Source organism: Vitis vinifera, chromosome 13 (assembly GCF_030704535.1).
Source record: "Vitis vinifera cultivar Pinot Noir 40024 chromosome 13, ASM3070453v1".
NCBI lineage: Eukaryota > Viridiplantae > Streptophyta > Magnoliopsida > Vitales > Vitaceae > Vitis > Vitis vinifera.
Window position 1 is genome coordinate 19,318,892 of NC_081817.1, and position 14,112 is coordinate 19,333,003.

General features: G+C 34.4%; 3 protein-coding genes across 3 annotated transcripts; 2 read left to right on the forward strand and 1 right to left on the reverse strand.

The window, feature by feature from the left end:
- The first annotated feature begins 8,814 nt into the window (after positions 1-8,814).
- LOC109123675 (uncharacterized mitochondrial protein AtMg00810-like) lies at positions 8,815-9,786 on the forward strand. Its single transcript, XM_019224081.1, has 3 exons — positions 8,815-8,902; positions 9,101-9,574; positions 9,629-9,786. The coding sequence occupies exons 1-3, from the start codon at positions 8,815-8,817 to the stop codon at positions 9,784-9,786; spliced, it is 720 nt and encodes a 239-aa protein (XP_019079626.1).
- Positions 9,787-11,019: 1,233 nt separating this feature from the next.
- On the forward strand, positions 11,020-12,007 carry LOC109123676 (uncharacterized). Its single transcript, XM_019224082.1, has 2 exons — positions 11,020-11,241; positions 11,297-12,007. Exons 1-2 carry the CDS (start codon positions 11,020-11,022, stop codon positions 12,005-12,007), a joined length of 933 nt encoding a protein of 310 aa, XP_019079627.1.
- Positions 12,008-13,250: 1,243 nt separating this feature from the next.
- On the reverse strand, positions 13,251-13,769 carry LOC109123677 (uncharacterized mitochondrial protein AtMg00810-like). Its single transcript, XM_019224083.1, has one exon. It carries the CDS (start codon positions 13,767-13,769, stop codon positions 13,251-13,253), a length of 519 nt encoding a protein of 172 aa, XP_019079628.1.
- Between the last annotated feature and the right edge of the window lie 343 nt (positions 13,770-14,112).

Sequence of the window (14,112 nt, forward strand, 5' to 3'; positions counted from 1 at the left end):
GTATGGGAAAATCATGTAATCATGTCTACTTATGGAATGAAAATATATGTTGTGAATGGATTTCAATTATGGATAACATTTAGAGGAGGGTTGAATACGTGTATATTAATTTTCAAATCAATTTGAGATGGTACCTCACAGATGATAATCATTCACCTTCTTTTTCACTATTATTTTGATTTTTCTTCCAATCATATCAACAAGAAAGGAAAAACACAAGTAAGAATGGATGCACCAACATTCTCCTAACAAGATAGTCAATGCAATTCAAATACAGATAAGAAGAAATTTGAATTTTTTCTCAAAAATGATAAATGCAAGAATAGGGATTAATCTACATTGAATCAACCCCTCAGCTCCAACATATTTTTCAACTAAAAAATCGCAGAACTTTCTCTTAAACCAAACACCACTAAATTTAGCAAAGAACTTGAAGCCTAATTAAGGAGGCCGCCTAACTCTCACACTTGTGCATCCCTCATCTGGAAACGAGACTTAAATCATAGGGTTTAAACTTCATCCAACGATTCAGATATGTTTGGAGAAAATGAAGTTTTTGCATATGTGATGGATCCAAGAGGACTGAAAATTGTGGATGACAACTAAATTGTTGCCTTTTAGTGTGATCAATCAACAATGGAGCCAACTAGTTTTAAAAACAAATTTGGCACCTTTGAACTTCAACTCCAATTTTTAACAAAAGAATGAAAGTTTAAAACTTGGTTGATCAATATTTGAGACCATCCATCACCTCAAAATCACTTACCATCTCATCTAACAATCTTCAATCATGAACATAGAAATGAAAAAGCCCAAGGAAGGTTTTGAAGCAATTGAGCTAGGTGAACATTAATGGAAAATTTGGCTCGAAATTACCAAAACACAAAGGCGCTTGCATATATTATATGAAAAAAAAATGAAACTTTTGATTTTCCACTTTATATAAACTAATTAAACCACACTTTATTCCTATGTGGAGATTGATCCAAGTAAACAATTGATATTCCCTTTCATTAATAAATTTTTGAGATTCAGTAGGAGAGGCGGTTTTTTTGAAATCCCCTTTATTTCCATGTAAACAAAACCCTTCCTTCTATCATCCAGAGGCCCCTAACTCCCCATTATTCCCACTATTGCTTCTCATTGGCTTTATGCACAACCATTTTCTTCACACAACTAATTAGAAATAAAATAAATAAAGACTAGATATCGAAAGGCTCATTGAAAAGTGTTGAGACTGGAGCTCTATGGTGATGTGTATCTATAAAAATTTTCACTTGTGCATTATGGTTTATTTGTATGCTTAATAACATAAACACATCATTTAATATTGAAACCTTGAGGATTATGCCATAAGGTATTTTTTGAAGCCTTAGCCTCCTAGTTCTCCATTGCAATAGGATGGAGTCACAACCCAAGTCTAAACTTCTATCTTTGGATTGATTTTCTACTTCTACAATAAATTCAATTTAATGATGCCTCATTCCTTGGTGCTTCAATAAAGCATCAATATATATGAAGAAAATGGATCAATTTTTACAGTCATAACAAATGGGTTGATTTTGGCGCCTTGGGAGCCGAAATTCAGCAAACCACCAACAACCATTGACAACCTTAAAGCTTTGTCTTTTCCAATCATCATCCGTGACCTCAACAACAACTATTATGGTTTTTACAAATCGAGGAGCTCAAAGTGGGAGTTCTTACAAGTGAGGAGGATTTGATAGGTGAGGTTTAATTTTACCATAGTTGCAAAAGGCACGCTTAAATTATGCTTCAAATTAAGGCTCAACCACTCGTTAATTATAAGGTCTGGCTTGGTAAGACATGAGCTTTGTTGAAGAGGCAAACCCTTTCTATTTTATTTTCCCCCCTCTAGGTGGGTTCATAACAAGATGTTAAACTTTTACTCCCTTTAGAAACTAAAAATTATCACACTGCATTTGATTTGGTCATTTTACGTGGAATCATGATGTTTACTTTCAAAATAAAAATAAAATAGTTAATTAACAGACGACTCCTTCTAACAATTCCAAGTATATTTGAAGAATTTTGTAGTTAGAAAATATTCTCAAAAATGTGTTTATAGACTTTGAAAAAGGAGGGGGTTGTTGGCTGAACAAGTAGTAATTTTTCTCTTTCTAATAATAAGAAAACAATCTCATTAAAAGGACAATCTAAAAAGTATCTTAAACACATCAATTGTCATGAGTTCAAGATATCATATAATAGATGGAGAATCAAAGTACAACTAAATATCAAGTCTTTGTTGCGAACTCGCTTTAGTCTATTGTATGGATGTCGTCGGTACATGTACCACATAACCAAAGATTTGTAAAGTGAAAGATAATTGGTTGTTTTTCAAATACAAGTTATGATGACAAGCATTCATTATCAACTATAGGTTGAATGTGGATCAACATGCATAATAGCATACCCTTTGATAGAAGTATATAATGTAGTTTTCATTAATAAGAGTCAAATGATTAATTGAAGGTATTCAATAAGAGATTTTGCCAAGCCATTTTGGGGATGAGCATAAATAACTGGATGATTAATATCAATCTTGATCGATTTATAATAATTAATGAATATTTAGATGGTAAATTTATTAGTATTATTAAGACATACTATTTAGATTGGGTTATCTGGAATTGTGTTCTTAATTGGATTATTCTAGCAAAGGCTATATCACAAATAGAAAAGATAACAAACATATGACCACCTATTAATGACATCTATTGATACTTAAAATAAGGAATGGTCTATAGTAGAGACAAACATCCAGAACTTTTCCTATATATGCTTTTTAATGGTAGTCTAAACATCAAAGAAAAGTCTTGGAAAAATTTAAAACTTGATGAATAGGTAAATAAACTATAGTTTCAGGTCAATTTTTTTCCACTTTGAATATATTTTTCCTTTAAAAATTAGATATGGCCTAGTAAAGGAGCTAGAAAATAAGTTGAGGGGGACAAAAATAATAATTTATTTTTAGAAGGAATAAAAAAGAGTAAAAATCAATTGGATAGTAGTGTGATAAATAAGGTTGTCTTACAAACCAAAGGGTAGAGGTTCAAATCCTCATTAGGCATCATCCAAACATCATTGAGAAATAAATAAATAATAAAACTAAGCAAATGTAAAACTAAAAAAAAACTAAAAAGTAAAATATTATTCAAGCATCATCATATTAATAAATGGAGATAATCTTTTTGGAATCAAAACACAAATTAAAATAGTAGACAAGGAAACTAAGGGTCTGACTAGTAATTGTTTTCGAGAATAGTTTTATGTTCTTCAAAATAGAAAAATAAGAAAATATGTTTGACAATTAAAAATTGTTTTATGTTTTTGTTCTTAAATAATAGAAAATAAGGTGTTTTCAAAACATCTTTAATTGTTTCTATTATTTTAACTTGTTTTTTGAGAGTTGTTTTAGATAATAATTATACAAGCATGAATAAAACACTAGATATAAAATTATTTTTTGAACATATTTAAAAATATTAAAAAACATATTAAAAACATTTTAGGTTCCTACGTAAACTTTTGTTTTATAAAACATCATAAAATAATTTTCAAAAACTATTCTTCAGAAATATGGAAGAAAATAGTAATTATATATTACCTAATATATTCCCATTACCATACTGGCTCACATATAAACTAAGTTACAACTTAAACTAATGAAGAGTAGAAGAGGAAACTAATATATTCCCATCACCATATCTGCTCACATATAAAACAAGTTACAACTTAAACAATGAAGGGAATCTTCAAGCCTACACATTACTTATGAATGCTCTTTAGGCATTTCCTCCATTATTTTATAATATGAGATTAATAATTATTATTAGATTAATATTTTTCTTTAAACTAATATATTCCCATCACCATACCAGCTCACACATAAAATAAGTTACAACTTACACCGTTGAAAGGAATCTTCACGCCTACACATTATTTTTGAGTGCTCCTGTATGATGTAAGATTAATAACCATTATTAATCACCATTATTAATCAGTTAAATTAATTATTTGTCTTTCAAATTCAAATTCAATTAGACTTTTCTAAATTTATGAAATATTCTTAAAAAATATATGAGAACAGTAACAAGATGAAAATATACAGACATTTGACACTTTTAATTAGAAAATTAATATTCTTACTTTACAAGGTGCAGCATAACCCATCAAGAATAAAAATGCATATAATATAATATAATTTCTTAACTCCGAGTTCTCTCACATTTATAATTTTATTCTTTAATTTAAAAATAATTTTTAAAAATAAGTCTTAGAAAACATGGCCAAATGGTTCACGTTTTTCTTTTATTTTTAAAAATAGGTAAAAATAACTTCTACTTGTTCTTTAAAAATTATTCTCTATTTTATTTTATTTTTAAAAATTATTTCTAAAGAACAACAATCAAACAGTATTAAAAATTTTTAAAAATAATTTTTTATTTTTAAAAATAAAAAACTATTTTTAAATCACATGATCAAACATGCTCTTAATTGCATATTATTTTTATCATCTTATATAATTGGAGAACGAAAATATATACAATCATAATTTATGTGTATGCAATTCATTGAGAAAACAAATTAAATAAATAAATTGCAAAACATATTGCAACATTCATAATAAATTTATGATACTGTTCATTTGATGTTGACAACTTATGGTAATTAAATTAAGGGTCGAGTCTCATTACACTAATAAAATATATTCTTTTTCCTGTAGACAGCTAAAAGAAACTACTAAGTAGATGTCATGTACAAATACCATGATTTTGTATCAAATTCTAATTTCGCTATCTTTGACCTAAATTTGGTAGGTGAGAAATGGGGTTAGGTAATCTTATATCTTAACATTTTTCAATGTTTTCAAAATCAGATTCATCATTGAATCGAAAAAGGTATCGATTCACAATTTAATGGTTAGAATAGTGGTTGAATTGCAGTCCAATCCATGGCATCATAAATATATTTTATTATTTAAAATATATTTTTTATCTTTGATATTATCAAATTTAAGTATAAATATATTAATATTTTAAATTTTAGTAAAAATGAAATATGCATAATATTCAAATATGAATATATTAAAAAATGAAAGAAAATTTAATTATTTCATTTTAGCTAATTTATAATTTGAGAAAATATTATATTATTTTTATTTAATATTATAAAGTTTTTTAGAAACAAATATAGATTTTTTTATTTACTATACTAAACAACAAAAAGTGTATATAGCGAGGTAGTGCCCATGACCTTTGCTCAGTTTAAGATTGGGGTTCAAATTTCTTAAACTAAATTACCAATCCCACATCAAATGTGGGTAAGAAGGACATCCTTATATTCATAACTCATTTGAGCCATGGGCATGGTTTGTGAATTCAAGGTGTAGCCCACTAAGTGATGATATAGGTTGAGTTTTTTTTCCCTAAAAACCATTAAATGGAATTATTAGAGATTATAGGCATGATCTTTTTGGTAAGCCTTGATTGGCAAGCTGTAAATTTTGGTAAGCAAATATTGTGTTTGTAATCTGTACATATTTTTTTCTTTGTTTAGTTTTACCTTATTTAGGAGTTTTCCTTGTTTAGGAGTCTTGATGTATCTCTTCTTTGTGTATATATATTTGCAACTGATGTGAATAATAGATAGAAGAAAATTGATCCAAAACTACCTTGAGTTTTTTCATGGTATCAAAGCCATTGTGAGCTGAACATACATCATCATGGCTGGTGATGGGAAGAAAGGAGATGATGGAGGGTCCAACTCTGACGAAAAAATGCTAACCCCCTATGCATTGACTTCCAACGATAATCCAAGTAATATAATTACCCAAGTTCAGCTGAAAGGTGAGAACTATGATGAATGGTCGCATGTTGTGCGTATTGCTTTGTGAGCCAAAAAGAAATATGGATTATTGGATGGATCCATCAAACAATCAGACAGCGATTCACCAAAACTTGAAGATTGGTGGACCATCAATTCAATGCTTGTCTCATGGGTGTTTAACACCATTGAACCCACACTTCGATCAACCATATCTTACATGGAAAATGTAAAGGAACTTTGGGAAGAAATCTAGCAGTGATTTTCTATTGGGAATGGTCCACGTGTACAACAATTGAAATCAGATCTTGTGAATTGCAAGCAGGAAGGGCAAGGCATAGTTGTCTATTATGGTTGACTCAAGTCTCTTTGGGACGAACTGAACAATTATGACTCAATTCCAATATGTACTTGTACTGGGTGTAAATGTAATATTACCACTCAGTTGGAGAAGAAGCAGGAAGAAGAAAGAGTTCATCAATTCTTGATGGGATTATATGAAGATGGATATGAGACAGTACGTTCCAATATCCTGAGCATCGAACCTTTGCCGAATCTAAATCGAGTTTACGCTATGATCGTACAACAAGAACGAGTACGGACCATGACTCGGACAAAGGAAGAAAGAGGTAGCCCCATGAGTTTTGCAGTGCAGGCTGGTGGTTGAAACCCAAGGGAGGGATGGAAAAGACAAGACTGTGATTTGCTCAAATTGCAAGTGGAAGGGACATGAAGCTGATAGTTGCTTTCAACGGATTGGTTATCTAGAATAATGGGGTGACAGGCCACGCACAACCACAGGTGGGCGTAGTGGTGGGCGTGGACATGGTGTTCAGCAGGGTACAGGTGGAGGACAAGGACGTGGAGGGACTGCTAGAGCCAATGCAGTTCAAACATCAGAAACTGATTGGTGGGAGAAGTTTTGTGACTGATTGTGATAGAACAGGAATTAGTGGGTTGAGTAACGAACAATGGGCCACACTTCTTACCATGTTAAACTCACACAAAGGTGGTGCTAATGAGAGATTGACAGGTAAACAAAATATTTTACCTTGGATTATTGACACAGGGGCTTCGCATCACATGACCGGCACATATGAATGTTTGAATGACATGCGTGATATTATACCTTGTCCGGTTGGGTTGCCAAATGGAGCAGAGACCAAAGTTTTGAAAGAAGGAACTGTGACTCTTGGAGAAAAATTGAAACTAAGACATGTTTTGTTTGTGCCTAAATTGAAATGCAATTTGATTTCTGTGTCGCAACTTCTTGATGATTCCAATCTTGTTGTTTAATTCACTAATAAAATTTGTGCTATACAGGACCGCAATTTGAGGATGCTGATTAGAGCGAGTGAACAACGCGAGGGGCTTTATTTTCTCAAGGGAGTGGCTCCTATTCGTGCTTACAAGACAACTAGTATTGCGTCTTATGAGCTCTGGCATAGAAGAATGGGTCATCCCTCTTCTAGGGTAGTAGATTTAATTTATGAAGTTGATAGTGTTGGTAGAAATGATGGTGTGAAGAATAAGTTTTGTGATATTTGTTTTAGAGCTCAACAAACCAGAGAAGTGTTATTTTCTAGTGATAATAAAGCTAAAGAATGTTTTGACTTGATTCATTGTGATTTATGGGAAGCTTATAGGGTTCCTGCTTCTTGTGGAGGTATTTATTTCTTGACAATCGTTGATGACTGTTCACGTGCGGTGTGGATATATTTGTTGAATAAAAAAGATGAGGTTGCTTGTGTTCTTAAAAATTTCATCGTAATGGTGAGATGACAATTTGAAAAAAATGTGAAAATTGTTAGGAGTGATAATGGTACTGAGTTTATGTGTTTGACAAAATATTTTGTTAAACATGAAATTTTACCTCAAACTTCATGTGTCGGGACGCCACAACAGAATGGGCGTGTAAAAAGAAAGCATCGTCATATTGTCAATGTAGTGAGAGCCCTACGATTTCAGGCATACCTATTGAGTTTTGGGGTGAATGTGTTCTTACAGTTGGATATTTGATTAACAGGACATCATCTGTTTTATTGGATGGTAAGACACCATATGAGATCTTATACGGACAAGCCCCCTCCTATAAGCACATTTGAACTTTTGGGTGTTTGTGCTATGCCCATGACCAGAATCGGGATAAAGACAAATTTGCTAGTCGGAGCCAAAAATGTATTTTTGTTGGGTATCCGTTTGGAAAGAAAGGTTAGCGGTTATATGACTTGGAAAACAGTGAATATTTTGTTTCAAGGGATGTAATCTTTGTTGAAGCAGAATTTCCGTACTTCAACAATGTTGTCAACTCTTCCTTGACCGAGAATAGAGTCGTGGATTACTCTGTAGATGATGGGGACTCGTATATGCAGAATGATAGGGAGGAGCAACAAGCTTCTGTCTTGGATGTAGAGCACGAGATTGGCTACTGATGGGAATACTAAAGTAGGAGACAGGGGGGGCACCGACTTGTCAAGACCTATGGTGTCTGAGGAACAGTTTGGCAAGGGAAAAAGGGTTAAACAACCTTTTGTTCGGTTGAAAGACTATGTAACGCATACCATTCGAGTAAGCCCCTCAGCGAGTTCATCGTTCCAGTCAAAATCCTCAAGTACACCCTATCCTTTAGCACATTATGTGAATTGTGATAAATTTTTTGCACAACATCGATTCTTTCTAGCAGTTGCTACCACAGGGTGTGAACCAAGCACTTATGCTGAGGCAATAAAAGATGAACGTTGGAGAGAAGCGATGAGAAAGGAGATACACTCTCTTGAAAACAATGGGACATGGACAGGAGAAAACTTGCCTCCTGGGAAGAAAGCAATCGGGAGCAAATGAGTCTACAAGATTAAATATAATTTTGATGGAAGCATCGAGAGATGCAAGGCGCGCTTAGTGATTCTTGGAAACAAACAAGTCAAAGGCATAGATTACAATGAGACTTTTGCCCCGACAGCAAAGATGGTCACAGTGCGAACGTTTCTTGCCGTTGCAGCTGCAAAGGGTTGGGAATTACATCAAATGGATGTACATAATGCCTTCTTACACGGTGAGTTAGATGAAGAGGTATATATACAGATGTCGCCTGGTTTTGCGTCTCCAATACCAAGTAAAGTCTATAGACTTCGAAAGTCATTATATGGTTTACGATAGGCACCCAGGTGCTAGTTTGCCAAGTTAGTAGCGGTGCTGACAAGTTATGGATTTAAGTAGTCGTATTATGATTACTCATTATTTTCTTATGAAGCTCAACACATTCAACTCAATGTTCTTGTCTATGTTGATGATCTAATTATATCTGGAAATGATGGAACGACTGTGCAACAGTTCAAAGATTATTTGAGTCGGCGTTTTCATATGAAGGATCTAGGAAAATTAAAATATTTTTTGGGGATTGAAGTTGTGAGAAACTCAGATGGTATCTTCTTATGTCAACGCAAGTATACACTGGACATCATCTTTGAGGCTGGGCTACTGGGAGCCAAGCCGGTTGGGACTCCTCTTGAACAAAACCATAAATTAGCACTTGCTGGGAATTCTGATTTACGTGATCCTGGACAATACAGACGCCTGGTGGGTCGGCTCATCTACCTAACGATTACCCGACCAGAACTGTCTTATTGTGTGCATATGCTTGCTCAGTTCATGCAGCAACCAAAGGATGAACATTGGGAAGCAGCTTTGAGAGTTGTTCGATATTTGAAAGGCAATCCGGGACAAGGTATCCTTTTGCATTTTGATTGTGACCTGAAACTTTATGCTTATTGTGACTCAGATTGGGCCAATTGTTCTTTAACACGAAGATCTTTAACTGGTTATTTTATTTTTTGGGTAATTCGCCAATCTCTTGGAAGACCAAGAAGCAACATACGGTGTCTTGCTCTTCGGCTGAAGCGGAATATAGTTCCATGGCAACCACAACTTGTGAATTGAAATGGATGAAAGGATTGTTGTCTACCCTTGGTGTGATGCATTCTGACCTTATGCATTTGTACTGTGATAGTCAAGCGGCTTTACACATAGCAGCTAATCCCGTTTTTCATGAATGAACAAAGCATATTGAAGTTGATTGCCACTTTGTACGTGATGAGATACAAAATGGTGCTATTCACACTAAGTATGTTCATACTTCCATGCAGCTCACAGACATTTTTACAAAAGCTTTGGGAAAACGACAGTTTGACTTTCTTCTTCTCAAGTTGGGCGTTCGGAATCCTCATGCACCAACTTGGAGGGGGGGTATTAGAGATTATAGGCATGATCTTTTTGGTAAGCCTTAATTGGTAAGCCTTGATTGGCAAGCTGTAAATTTTGGTAGGCAAATATTGTGTTTGTAATCTATACATATTTTCTTCTTTGTTTAGCTTTACCTTGTTTAGGTGTCTTGATGTATCTCTTCTCTGTGTATATATATTTGCAACTGATGTAAATAATAGATAGAAGAAAATTGATCCAAAATCACCTTGAGTTTTTTTAGGAATGCTAGGCTTTTACTTGGCCTTGATGAATGAAAGAAGAGAGGGGTCCGACTTTTATTTGCGCTTGATTGAATGAAAAAGAGTGGGGGGTAATTGAACTATTTGGTTCACGACGAATCACCCGGTCTAGATGATTCATTGGTCCAATCACTGATTTAGGCGGTTTATGGTCGATTCAATCAATCATAAAGCGATTTAAGAGAGGGATAGGGCCAACCATTTTCTTTAAAGTTAGGTTACGAGATGTAAGACCAATTTGGTAAATGCTTTTAAAAATAGATTTTGATAATAAGAAAATAAAAAATAATTTTTTATTCTTAAAAATAATAGATAAGGTGTTTACAATGATAATATCTTTTAAATATTTTTACTTATATTTTTATGACTATTTTAAAAAATAATTATACATATAGAGAGTGATTAAAAATAAAATTTATATTAAAAATATAAAAACGAAGGTAAAAACATCATGTTTCCAAACAAACTTTTCTTGCATAAAATATTATACAACAGTTTTGAAAATTATTATTAAATACTGCTTTCGAGAACTATTTATGCCGTCACTACCCTCAGACATCCTCGGAGTGGTAGTATAAATATGCACAAACACACCATGACTCTGGCAAGAATTTGAGTTTTAGCACAGCTGTAGAGACAATAACATTGCTGATTAATTGCTCAAACACAAATGGATGAGTTCAGTTCCAACCAGGCTACAGATTCACATACCCTTCACTTGGGTTCCAATTCCAACCAGGTTGCTGCTGACGATGCTACCCAAACCCAAACCCAGATCAGGAGCCAGTCTGCAGCTGGGGATGGCAGCCAAGCGGAGATCATAACCATGGATGCAAGTGTGTACAAGGCCGCAGCAGATGGTAACATCCATGCCCTCCAGCAATTCCCGGAAGTTGATTTTCAGATACAGTCAAGCCCCAAAGAGAATTCTGTCCTCCATATTGCAGCCCAATTCGGTCAGCTTCGCTGTGTTAAATGGATGCTTGAGTTTCCTTGGTGTTCATCGCTACTGCATCGGCAAAATCAGAAAAGGGGACACTCCACTTCACCTTGCAGCAAGGGAAGGGCTTTTTCTGGTGCTGAGAGCTCTCATGGATGCTGCAAAACTGCTTCCCCTGGATATTGAAAGTGGGATTGGGGCAGAAAAAGCGATGCTGAGGTTGACCAATAAAGGGGGCGACACAGCCTTGCATGAGGCAGTCCGGTATAATAATTCTGAGGTGGTCAAGTTCTTGATTATGGAAGATCCAGAGTTCGCCTATAGTGAAAATATTGATGGTGGGACTCCTCTTTACATGGCTGCAGAGAGGGGATTTGGTAAATTGGTTGAAATAATCATAGACAACACTCGTACTTCCCCAGGTTACACTGGCTTCACCGGTAGAACCGTTTTACACGCTGCTGTAATTCATAAAAACACAGGTAGAGTGCGTTTGTCAGTGTTTTTCTTTAAAATATTTTTAATGAAAGCGTTTTTAAATAAAGACACAGTTAAAGTGCTTTTGATGGTGTTCATCATGGTTTTAAAAACCGGACCGGACTGGCCGGTCCAATCGGTTGGACCGCCAGCCAGTCATCGTACCGGTTCGGTCCGGTCATTAGACCGGATGGAGACCGAACCGGGATTGGACCGTTTGAACCGGCGGTCCAACCGGTGAACCGGACGAACCGGCCGGTTCTGAGGGAAAAAACCGGTTCAAATTATTTTAATTTTTTTTTTGGTTTTCCAAATGCTCATTTTCAATCTCCATATTCCAATTTCCAAAATAAATGAAGACATGAATTTTATATTTATTAGTATGCAAAAATCTTCATGAATATTCAAACATTGACATGTTATGTTTTTATTTTGAGTAATTATTTAAGTGTTGTGGACCTATGGTTGACATTTGTATTATTTGTTATGGACAATGTGTTAAGTTAACAACTCTTTGATAATTTGGTTATTATAGGATAGTAATAGTTTGATTATTTGATAAATATTGAGTTTATTGACATTATGAATGTATAACATCTTATATTGTATTATAAATATCATATATGATAATTGATGACTTCTACAGGTAAAAAATTTTGTGACAAAACTCAAGTTACTCAATAAACAAAGTAGATGCTGTCAAAATTTACATAGAATTTATTAATTTTTTAATTTTTTATATTATATAAAATAATAAAATATATATTTATGACGTAACCGGTTCGATAGCGGTTCGACCGGCGGTCCGACCAGTGAATTGTGAACCGTGAACCGGTAACTTTTCCGGTTCAATGACCGGTCCGGTTTTTAAAACATTGGTGTTCATCTTTCAACCGTATTTAGTAGAAGAGTTTTCTCTAAAAGTAATAATGACATAGGCAAAGTGCGTGTAATAGTGTTTTCTTGGATTTTTTATTACAAGCGTTTTCTCTTTATTTTGAAGAGAATCACCTACTAGATGTTTTTCTATAAGATCACTATAAGTGTTTTTTCAATTTCTTTAAAAAATTTTAAATTTTCTCAAAGATAGGAAATTTTTTCAAAAATAATTTTTAGACTCACTTTTTAAAACATTACCAAATTAAGAATGTGTTTGATAGTAATTCTCAAAAACATTTTTAACTATTTTAACACTTGAATGATAAAAAATTTCTATATTAAAAATGCTTTCTAGAATCGCTATTAAATTGGTTTTAAGTTGTAGTGTGTATGTTGTGATTTACAATATAGAAATTAAACAAATGTATTTGGTATGAGCTTGATGATATCGGCAACCTGTTTTGCTAATGGTGTATACTGAATGGTGATGGTTCGTTGGAGAACTTTATCTCGAATAAAATGGAGATCGATTTCAATGTGTTTACTTCTTGCATGAAGCACTGGATTTGGAGCTAGTTGAGTAGCACTTTGGTTGTCACACCATATCAATGGTGGAGATAGGGTAGAAATACATAATTCTCAAGGACAAATTGAATCCAAGTGATCTCAGCAACAGTGGCAACTAGGGCACGATATTCAGACTCCGAGCTGCTGCAAGATATAGTGCGCTGTTTGGTAGATGACCAGGAAACTAGATTGGTCCCTAGAAAGATACAGTGGCCTGTTGTACTGCGTCTGTCACCTAGGCATGATGCCCAGTCCGCATCTGTGTAAGCCTGAATATCAAGAGATGTTGAGGGATGAAATATAAGGCTAAGTGAGGGAATCCCTTTAAGATACCGTAATATTCGTTTAAAAGCCATCCAATGTATAGTGGTGGGGTGAGCCATAAACTGACAAGCTTTATTTACGGCATATGAGATGTCAGGTTTGGTGATTGTAACGTATTGAAGGGCCCCCACGATGCTGCAATATAGAGAAGCATATGAGAATGTATCACCTGCTAACTGAGACAGGTTGGTGCTAGTAGCTCTAGGTGTGGAAATGGATTTTGAGTCTTGCATGGCTGATCTTGTGAGTAGGTCTTGGATGTATTTTTTGCTGATTGAGGTGCACAAAACCATTAACATGGGATACCTCAATACCTAAAAAATAATTGATGCAACCTAGGTTGCGGAGAGTAAACGTGGTCTGAAGATATTTTAAGAAGGCCAACACCTGAGAGGGGTCATTACCTGTGACCAGTATATCATATCTACATAGGCCGGTAGGAGTATGGTGATGTTTGAAGAATTAAAAAAAAAAAGTTATTTGCTCGGGAACAAGAAAAGCCCCGTTTAGTAAGGTTGTTTTGAGCTTAAGAAACCAAGCAGGGGGGGGGGGGGGGGGGGGAGGCAGGGGGGCGGG

What these genes read in the sequence shown, in the direction of transcription:
- LOC109123675 (XM_019224081.1), top strand. Translation starts at nt 8,815, where the DNA reads ATGGTCACAGTGCGAACGTTTCTTGCCGTTGCAGCTGCAAAGGGTTGG. An exon ending in ACATAATGCCTTCTTACACG is followed by an intron (nt 8,903 to 9,100) that starts GTGAGTTAGATG and finishes TTTCTTATGAAG; the next exon opens with CTCAACACATTCAACTCAAT. An exon ending in GAAAGGCAATCCGGGACAAG is followed by an intron (nt 9,575 to 9,628) that starts GTATCCTTTTGC and finishes ATTGTGACTCAG; the next exon opens with ATTGGGCCAATTGTTCTTTA.
- LOC109123677 (XM_019224083.1), bottom strand. Translation starts at nt 13,769, where the DNA reads ATGCAAGACTCAAAATCCATTTCCACACCTAGAGCTACTAGCACCAAC.
- LOC109123676 (XM_019224082.1), top strand. Translation starts at nt 11,020, where the DNA reads ATGGATGAGTTCAGTTCCAACCAGGCTACAGATTCACATACCCTTCAC. An exon ending in CCCTCCAGCAATTCCCGGAA is followed by an intron (nt 11,242 to 11,296) that starts GTTGATTTTCAG and finishes TCCATATTGCAG; the next exon opens with CCCAATTCGGTCAGCTTCGC.